This window comes from Condylura cristata, unplaced genomic scaffold, assembly GCF_000260355.1.
Source record: "Condylura cristata isolate star-nosed mole 26May11 unplaced genomic scaffold, ConCri1.0 scaffold00038, whole genome shotgun sequence".
NCBI lineage: Eukaryota > Metazoa > Chordata > Mammalia > Eulipotyphla > Talpidae > Condylura > Condylura cristata.
In genome coordinates this window covers 3,852,527-3,862,389 of record NW_004567139.1, presented here as the reverse complement: position 1 = coordinate 3,862,389, position 9,863 = coordinate 3,852,527, and the positions used below count along the sequence as shown (strand labels likewise).

Genomic DNA, 9,863 nt, shown 5'->3' with positions numbered 1-9,863 from the left:
GCAGCACACTGCCCTCCTCCCTCCAGACCACTTGCCCGTGTCCAGAACCTCCCCCTGGAACTTCACACTCCACCTTTAGTGAACTGAGTCAAGGCTCTTCTGTAAGACCCCTCCCCAATGCAGGGAATGACCAGTAGGCACCTGAGCCAGAGTGAGTCATTTACTCACCTACCCATGCACCCACCCATGCACCCACCCAGCCACTACTTTCACAGTGTTTTATACACACACACACACACACACACACACAATTGTTTTAATATCAATTGGAGCTTAAAAGTAGCTACCAGTTTCACATCCCTTGTGAGGAGAGTTTGCCAATACAGATTCTAACCCACCCATTCACCCATCCACCCACCCACGCACCCACCCACCCATGCACCCACCCAGCCACTACTTTCACAGTGTTTTATACACACACACACACACACACACACACAATTGTTTTAATATCAATTGGGGTTGACCAATTGGGCATTGGGGATACCAACACAGTTTTTATGCAGGACCTGAATTCTGCCCTGTATTAGCTGGCCCACACTTGCTCACTGGCTGTGTTTCATCCACGTAAATGAACAGTCACCTTCTAGTGTGTTGGGCTTGACTCCTTGGTGTCTCCACCGAACCATTTGCCATGGGACACCTGTTCTCCCCTGTCCTACCGAGTAGACCCCGCCCTGCCCTTCTTTCCCTCTGCTCCATGAGGGAGGAAGCCTAGAGCATCCATTTGTTTTCTTCCCAGATGTAAGAACTTTCCATGAGAATGGGAGTTCCTGCCCAACTCATTCCTCTGGTGACCACAGGGCCACTCATTCGGGGGGCGGTTGAACCGCTCAGAACCTCACATCTGATGGTGGCTTTTATGTCTAGAGTTCCCCACGAGAGGAAGAGGGGGAGCAAGAAGCCAGGGGGTCGGCCCGCAGAGCAGCCTAGCAGTCAGCTACTGCAGAACGGGGAAGATGCCCAGAGCCCCAAGGGCAAAACTAAGGAGACAGAAGCCATGAAGCCAGCAAAGGAAGGCCCCTCACTCAGCAAAGCTGAACCCGGAAAGGACGTCAAGGGTAAGGCAGACATTTTTCAGACACCCTTTGGCTGATGAAATGGGGTTCTAGAGCCAGAGTCCTTGGGGAAAGGCAGCATGGTGGGACAGGACATGGCTCCTAGGCAGAAATTCAGGTTCTAAACAGCAAGTGGAACTCGCAGTGGGAAAGCTCTCATTTCCATGCTTCGATCTTCGCTGGAGTTGGGTCAAAGAAGTCTGGCACCAACGCCATGCTGTATCCTGGGTCCAGAGTCAGCCTCCTCATCCCAGGGAGAGACTCTGGTTCTTGGAAGGAAAAACAAAGCTCACCTCCAGGGACAGCAGAGCTTGGCTCTGGCCAAGGGCCTGCAGCACAAGTCCCTCTCGTTGCCTTTACTTCTGCAGAATTGGGCTCTTCCAAACTGAGCTCTCAACCCTGCAAAGTCCCAGGCATTTCTCGGGAAGGCAGAAAACGGCATGAGGTGTCCCTTCAAGTATAAGGAACAAACGCCTGACTCCAAGAAGGGCCTCTCAGAACGGGGGGCGGTGACCCACACACAGAACACCATCCCCACCCACCTGTGACACAGGGGGGCTGCCTTTGCAGGTTGCGCTCCAAGGTCTGATTTACACCCCCAGATTAAATGGATGGAATCGCCCTCCCTGTCTGTGCTGGGTAGTTGGGGGGTTTGAGAGCACGGAGGTAAGTCATCTTTGCATCTCTCTTGCAAATTCATCCACATGATGTCTCTGCTAAGTGAGCCTCCTGGAGAGAGGACAAATCATGGGATATTTTGAAGGTGAAAAGTCCTTTTTAAGCCTCATTTAGTAACTAGAAGATGCAACCCTTTGTGATCCCTAACACAATGCTATCACTTACTTCAAGTGCTAAACAGAGTGAAAAAATGCAATTGCCAGAAGGGGATGCATAAATTCTCCTAATTATTGCCAGAGTCCTATTCACATGGAATTAGAAATGCTTCTCAGCTGTGCCCAACACTGCTCACTTTTTGAAAATGAGCTTCAATTTTTCGTAAACATCTTAGTTTCAGTCACCTTCAGACCAATAAAAGCTGTGGAGAGATGAACCAGATAAGGCAGATGTTGGAAAATGGATCTTTTGCAAAACTCACCCAGACTCCCAGGACTAAAACTAGTGGTTATGGGGAATTGTAGGGTGAGGAAAAGGCAGCGATGGAGCAAAAGGAGAGAGGAGAGAGACCCTTTATGTCAAGACAGAGATCGCAGCCTCTTGAAGCAAAGCAGGTACACAATCTTCATTGCAACATTCAGAATTGGCTGCAAAAAGGCAAGTGGGAGCACGTGGGAGAAGCTTCTGGGCTCCCTGGAGACACAGAGACCCTCTCCAGGGGGGCCTGCCATGAGCCTCCAGCTTTCCCAGACACTTGCCAGTTGTTGTCTCTTCCAGTTCTAGCTAGAGATCAAAACATCCTTTGCTTTTTAGCTTGGGTCTCATGCAAAGTCAGCTAAGTAACAGAACTTTAGGGCTGAACATAGGATGCAAAAATGGCTTCACTCTTGCAGAAGGTAAATATTTGCTAAGCACCCGGTAGGCACCGGGCCCTGTTTCAGGTACCGCAGGAATAAAGCCAAGAAAAATGATCAGAGTTTCAAAGGCAGAGACTGCATTAAGGGACCCCGCTGTCTCTCCAGTTCACCCTCAGCCTTTCAGAACAGTGTTGGGGAGGGTGGGCGTGAGCACGATCCCGCCACTGTGTGCTGTCTGGGCCCGACCAATCACCCCTGGAGAGTGTGGGTGCAGCTCCCTAAGACAGGGGTGCTTTGGAGTCTGTAAATACTTATGCTAGGGACCCACAGTTTAGCATCCCAGGCTGCGCCCATAGGAACCTGTCTCTTATTTTCTTCCCACTTGAAAATGATCAAGAATTTCTCCCATTTGGGGGTTCCTACCCCCTTCTGACCCTGAACAGCTCAGGAAATTACATAGCAAGTTTTCCAACAGACGTTTTTACCAGCCTAAGAGAATCCTCTGCAAGCTGCCAACTTGCCCTCGCTACATCTTGCAAGCAGGACGCAGCCCAAGGAAAAAGGGGCCTGAGAGCTGGTGGGCCCTGCTGGCTTGCAGACCGGCCAGCTGGAAAGCGAGGCGGCTTCCATTGCCTGAAGGGGCACTCCCCAGCCCCCGGGCGTCTGCCAGGCAGGACATCCTGGCAGGAAATACAAAGATCTAAGAGGTACTAAATGGACAGTGGAGTGTGCGTGTTTGTGTGTGTGTGTGAGGGGAGGGAGAATCCAGAGATGTTTAAAGAGAAACAAGTTTGCTTGGAAATGTGCGGTTTCCACAGCAATTTCTGGAATCTGAGTGCAGAGACGAGCGAGGGTGACTTATCTGAAGAATCCACAGCCACTTCCCAGGCAGAAGCCATGTGTTGTAAGAAATCTGAACCACAGCCTTTGCCTATAACCCGCCTCTGCTCGGGGGGTTTCTGGAGATCTGGCAGATTGCAGATCAAAGGGAACATTTGCTCCAATTTGTCAGAATCAGCAAAACATATCATTCGGGCCAATATGGGTAACTGTGTCCTGTCCAAACTCGCTCGCCGCCTGGGTGGCTTAAAGCAGAGCGCGCTGCCTGCTCTCCCGCCAGGGGAGCAGAGGAAAGCAGAGAAGAGAGGAAAGCAGAGGGCACAGAGGGTGCACAGAGGCTGCTGGCCCCCGGGTACAGCCCCTCTGTCGCAGTCTCTTGGCTTTCTCTGCGGCCCCTGGACCTCTCTAGACCCAGGACGTCAAAGAAGCGCCTAGTTGGGACGCTCTTGAAGGTCATCGTCTGACACGCAGAGCCTGATACTGAGAAAATTGTGACTCAGCAGAGGAGCCGTGGGGAGAAGGAGCCCCACGCGTGGCTGTCTGCTGGGACCTGCACGCAGCCCCCTGCACCTCTGGCCTGTACCCCAGTTCTGTATGCATAAAAAAAAATAAAGGGATCACCTTACTAGGGCCAGGCCCGCGCAAGAAAAGCTTCCTTTGATTGACGTCAACTGATTAGGGTCCTAACTGACATCTGCAAAGTTCCTTCCTCTCCCATAACCACTGTCATCATGGGTCTCACCCCATCAGAGTCGGAGGCTCCGGCCCCACTGGAGGGGAGGAGATTACATAAGGCATGTATGTGAGGGGGCAGAATCTTAGGGCCAACTTAGCACTCTGCTGCTAGAAGATCCTGTCTCCAGGACCTGTCTCCAGTGTTCTGGAAGCTTTAAGTACAATGGTAACATAACGGTAAAGACCTGGCAAGCAGACTGGGGTATTATTTTAGCATTTTTGAGCATCTGCTCCAAGGTAGACCCCAGGCCAGGGGCTGGAGGTTCAGGAAGTAATAGTGCAAGCCTTGAAATAATAGTGTGTGCAAAGAAGTCGCAGGATTTCTGTATCACCCCCCCACCCCCACCATTCAAAAGTTGGCAGAAAGCAAGAAAACTTTAATCCAACAAAATGCCTTTTTGATATTCAAGAGTCAGGGCTTTCTGGGCTTGTTTAGGCTCTGCTAAAAGTCGAAAGTGCTGACTGCATTCAAATGCTGCAAGCCACGGGATTATGGTCTCCACCTGAAAAGATGCCTGAGGAGCAGCCTTGGAGGCTTCCTTCAGCACAGGTGAACTCAGCTCTCTCCCTGTGGTTTTAACTTGGGCTGCACAAAGCTGAGCGCCCCAGAGGGCTCGCCCAGGGTCTCACCTGCCAAAACACAGCCGCCTTTGACTTGCGACGCCTCCTCTTCTTGGAATTGTTAAAGCCTCTCAGAAGTCTCCAGCTTAGCCAGAGATGAGGCAGCTGCTGATGCCAGAGCTTGACAATTTTTTCATGATCTGGAAGCTAAACTTCTCTTGGAGGGGAGCTGCTGCGGACATGGCGAGCCAAGGAGACTAGAGCAGCAGCAAAGCCTGCCTCTGCTCATCCTCAGCGCAGAGATTGAAAGTCAGCATGGGTCCGCCCTGTCAAGCCGCTTTCCCAGGCCCCAGCTGCTGCTGCTGCTTTATCACAGACCCCCTGGGTGGGGAAGCCCCTCACAGCCCCGGGAGCTTCACTTCACATGATGCCAAGAAGCTGCCAGCACCCAGCCTCTTCTCTGCTTGCGCATTCCAGGCTTTCTCTGTCACCAACATAGATTAAGCACCTACTACGTGCCAAGCTTTGTGCTGGGTACTGAGGCTTCCAAGATCCATGGCACCCAAACTCTCCCTTAAAGAATTCAAGAGTCTAATACCAAGATGCAAAGACATTCTGTACCAAAGGGAATGAGTTTTGAGGACAGCTTATATCTAATTTTTTAAAGGTATATTTATCTATGCATGCAAGAACTGGGGTACAGGCCAGAGGTGCCAGGGGAGAAAGGATACACCAGAGACAGAGTGGGGAGCAGAACAGGCAGGTCGATGAAGTACACTGCTGAGGGGAGCAGCGGGGAGACAGGAGAGGTCAGCCGCGCCCTGTGGGTCACTCACTCCCTGGCCGGGGATCCAACTCCTACCACAGTGGCTGCAGAGAGCTTCATAGTGCTGAGACTTTAACCCCCTGTGCAAAGGAAAAAAAAAAAAAATCCTCAGTCTTCTATGAATGTCTGTATCTCTCTCAGGGTTTCATCACTTCCGGACAGCGGCAGCCTCTGCACCTCCTATTCCCCAGAGCACAGCCTTCCCCACCCAAAAATGATTATTTCACAGGAAAAAGGGCATGAGATGCCTCCTCCTCCCTCCCTCTCACTCCCTCAGGTCTTTCCACTTGAGACCTTCCTGAGCTGGGTGTGGGTTAGTCCCTGCTGAATATCCCCTGCTGCCCTTGGGGCTATTTGCCAAGGCAGCAGAAAGGGGAAATCTGGCCCTGTCTGGTGGCACAAAGGAGGACACAGCACTGCAAGGCAGCTGCAGCCACTTCAGTGCAACTTTGATCCTGCCCCAGAGGTGACCCACAGGGCACAGCCGACCCCTCCTGACCCACCCGCTGCTCCCCTCAGCATTGTACTTCGTAGATCTGCCTGTTCTGCTTCCCACTCTGTCTCTGGTGAATCCTCTGGGCCTGTACCCAGTTCTGTATGCATAAATAAATAAATCTTTTTTAAAAAGAAAGAAAAAAAGGGAAATCTGGTGACTAATGCAGCTTTGGCAAAGCCCAAGGAAACTGGATTCTTCTTTTAAGATAACACTTAACCAGCTGCTGCTATTTGAGACAGGAAACTGCGTGTTCTCCAACACTGTAAAATTAAGACCGGATTCCGTTTGCCTGGGGTGGAAGGGGAACTTTTCTTCCAGAACGTGACAGGCTTCTGCAAAGACCTGGGATGCGCCCAGCAGGCCAGTTCTCCTGGAAAGAAGCCAGAAGTTCCAGTTCAGACAAAAGTACTCTTGCAAGCCCTCACCCTCTTGCATTCGTTTCGTAAACATTTTTTGAGCATCTACTACTATATGCAAGATATGCTCGAGATTGTGTTCACCCCCCACACTCTCCAAAGACAGCATTTTAGGGTGTCAGGATCTCAGTGTGGTCTCAAAACACCAAGTGTTTTGGCAGACTCCAGAGTCATTCTAAGTGGCTTTTTTTTTTTATATTATTTTTATTTTAGACCTACTCTGGCATCCAGGGGAAACTGGTGTGTGATGCTGACTTCAGTCTCTAGCTTTAAATTGCGTCAGGAGAGCAATCACTGCAGATGGCACCCAGCAGTCACGCCGGCCACCATTACCAGGGCCCCCTCTGGCTCTCAACAGCGTCAGATCCTAACACCCAGAGGAACGGAATGGATAGTTCCTTGGGTGCTGGCTGCTCAGTAGTGGGAAGAGCAAAGAGAAAAACTGCAGATGGCGCTTGCATTATTTGCACCTTGGGTGTATGTGTGGGAGAAGGCAAGCAGAGGCAGGCACTGCTTAGTGACGTTTAGGTCTATCTCGTAGGCTCTACTCCCAGCCTAGGTGTCTGAAGCCTACAGGTCTGGGTAAGGACACGCTGATGTTCACACAGGGACGGTCATCTAAAGATGCATTTCTCAAAACAGAGCTCCATCACTCAGGACAGAATCGCATCGCACTCTGGAAGTTGGGCAGCATGAAAATGAATGATGAATGGATACAAGGCTGAGATCATTTACTCTGGGAGTTGGTTCTTCTTATTTTTTTTTTTAAGATTTATTTACTTATTCATAGAGAACTGAGGTACAGGCCAGAGATGCAGAGGGTGAGAGGATTCACCAGGGTCAGAGTAGGGAGCAGAATAGGCAGATCGATGGAGTATACTGCTGAGGCGAGCAGCGGGCGGGTCAGGAGAGGTCTGCCTCGCCATGTGGATCTCCTCCAAGGCAGCCGGGGATTGAACTCATGTGGAAGTGGCTTAAGCTTCTTAGTGCAGTGCTTTAACCCGCTGCGCCAGCAGGGAGGGCAGGTTCTTATTTTTAATAGATGGGAGGCTTGTATCCTTAGGCTGGTTTTAATGTGGTCGGTCACACATAAAGGTTGGTATAATGGAATAGTACTGTTGTGCTATAATGGAATAGTACTCAGCAATCAAAAAGGCAAACTGGAGCTGGGAGGGATTGTGCTAGCTGACATAAGTCAAAAGGAAGAAGGTAAATGTAGATGGTCTCATGTAAGCAGAATATAGAGAAAACAAGCAAAAGGTCAAGAAAAAGATAAACTAGCAAGCTAACCACTGATGGGAGGCATATACAAGGGGAGGAGAGCATCAGGATGGTAAGAGAGAATACAAGGGACTATGGTGATGATTCAGGGGTGACGTGGTAGTGGTGGGAGATCATGGGAACTGCAAAGATGTAAGAGAGAGACAGAGAGGAACAGGTGGGCAACAGGCTGGATGACATCAGGGTCCCTGGGAATCCCAGATTTTGTAAGGGGGTTAGTCCGGCCAGCCTGGGCTTCATTCATTTAACCCTTGCTCTCCAACCAGGTATCTAACAGACACTTCTAGCTTCTGTCTCAGACAGCAGCCCTGTCCCTGTGTGCATGGAGATACCTACTTATATAGGCAAACTCTGGCTCAGGGGCCAAATCAGTCCTCCCGCCTCTTTGGCATGGCTTGCAAAGAATGACCTTCCTGTGTTTGAATGTAGAATGAAAATCCAAAACGTAGACGTTCTAATGGTGAATACCATGCTGTAGGGACATGTGGCTTCTCAATGACATACACCCCCAACTTGCATTATTAAGAAGGCAGTGTTACTTCATTCAAAATGAAAATTAAGGTTCTACACGTGATAATACATGAAACGTTCATCATCCCCATATTTTGTAACATATGAAAATTATACAAAAGTGTCAGAAATAAAGTTTATGTCCAGAAATAAAGTTTCACTGAAACACAGCCACGCCTAACGTCTATGTTGTCTGTGGCTGAAGTAGTTTGTAATGTCATAACTCACTCGGATGTCCCCGAAAGCCCCACACATAGAAAGTAATAGAAAGGTCACCAACCTCTGCACTATGGTAAAAGAATACTCACGCACAAATGTAGAAAAAGTGACTGGGCCATCCAATTCCTTCTTTAATGAGCCTAATTAAAGGGCCCTGCAGTGACCCTAATCATCCTGCTCGGTTAAACACCCAGAGTGAGAATCCACTCGACTCACGTGACATGAGCAAAGCAACTACCCACAATGCACCGGGCACAGAGACTTGCCCATTATGTTTCGCCCCTTCTCATCTTCCGGGGAAACAATTCATACCACTGCCAGGCTCTAACTGGAGCCTTCATCCTCGCCTCCGGGCTTGGGGCTCAGCTTTCTCCTCAGTGGCACGAGCCTCTTCCCTATTACGCTGTCGGGTCCAACAAAGACATCAGCCCCGATGAGCCGGGGGCGACGGGAGTGAGTTCCTGGACCTACAGCTCTGCATTTCTCCCATTTCCTTGGAACAGACTGGAAGCTGCCGATCTCCCTGGGGCCTGTTCAGCCACCGTTCTCGAGTCTGAGCACCCACAAAGCTGTGGGACGCAGCTGGGAAGTTCCTCCTCCAAAAAGCATCCACTTACATGAAGTAAGTCTTCCAAGTACCCCTCTTTCCCTCACCCTTGGCAGACTGAGAGTGAGAAAGTGTCCACACAGCGGGGAACTGAGTGAAGCTGGTGCCTTGGGTAACAGGAGTCATGCACTCCTGCTCTCTGCCATCCCCAACTCCCCCGCCCCCCAACTCCCGGAAGACCAGTGCAAGGAGAGAAATTAAAACCCAAACCCAAGTCCTAATGCTTTGTAAACCTCATAAGAGAGCTCTGAAAAACAACAGGGAAGAATCCTTAAAAACGACAGTTTTCTGATATCCCTGCAGGTCTCCCCCACCCCCAGGCCTCCCTACTCCCCCTCTTTTGCTCTGAATTCCTCCTGGACCTCTGCTGTGCAAGGCATGCGAGTCTCCACCCCTGTGCCTTGCCCTCTGGGTGACAGGGATATTTGTGAAGTTTGGTGATGCTAATCCCTTTTCCCTGCTGTCTTAAAATCCAGATCCTTCTTCATGGGTCATTTTAAATGCTTGTTCATGTAACACTTCTATGTCAGCACCTCTTACCTGGTATATAGGCCCTCTAGATGGATAAAACAGGCCTGTTTGCAACGATTTCTGGGTTTAATTGGGTTATGATCAACTAGGGAGGCTCTCGCATTAAGTCAAGTGGGGGACATAGGACTTGGGGGTGAATGGTATGGAATCCCAGAAGAGGGGAAGATAACTTGCAGGGGGAGGGCTGGGACAGAGGAAAGGGGCAAAAAGGTCTCTGGTAACTGCATCGGAAGCCAAAATCAGGCTCCTGAAAGTTGAGTAAGAGTAAGTCAGGGCCTCCCTGGTGGTGCAGGTGGTTAAGTCTCAGCACT

At 50.2% G+C, this 9,863-nt stretch overlaps 1 protein-coding gene across 1 annotated transcript in view; it reads left to right on the top strand.

Annotated features, from left to right (window-relative positions):
- Positions 1-9,863, top strand: part of LOC105854408 — a 108,435-nt gene that overhangs the window by 35,410 nt on the left and 63,162 nt on the right. The window contains exons 2-3 of the mRNA XM_012732985.1: positions 871-1,061; positions 8,918-9,036. Of these exons, the coding sequence (XP_012588439.1) occupies positions 871-1,061; positions 8,918-9,036 (310 nt within the window). The remainder of the gene's footprint in view (positions 1-870; positions 1,062-8,917; positions 9,037-9,863) is intronic.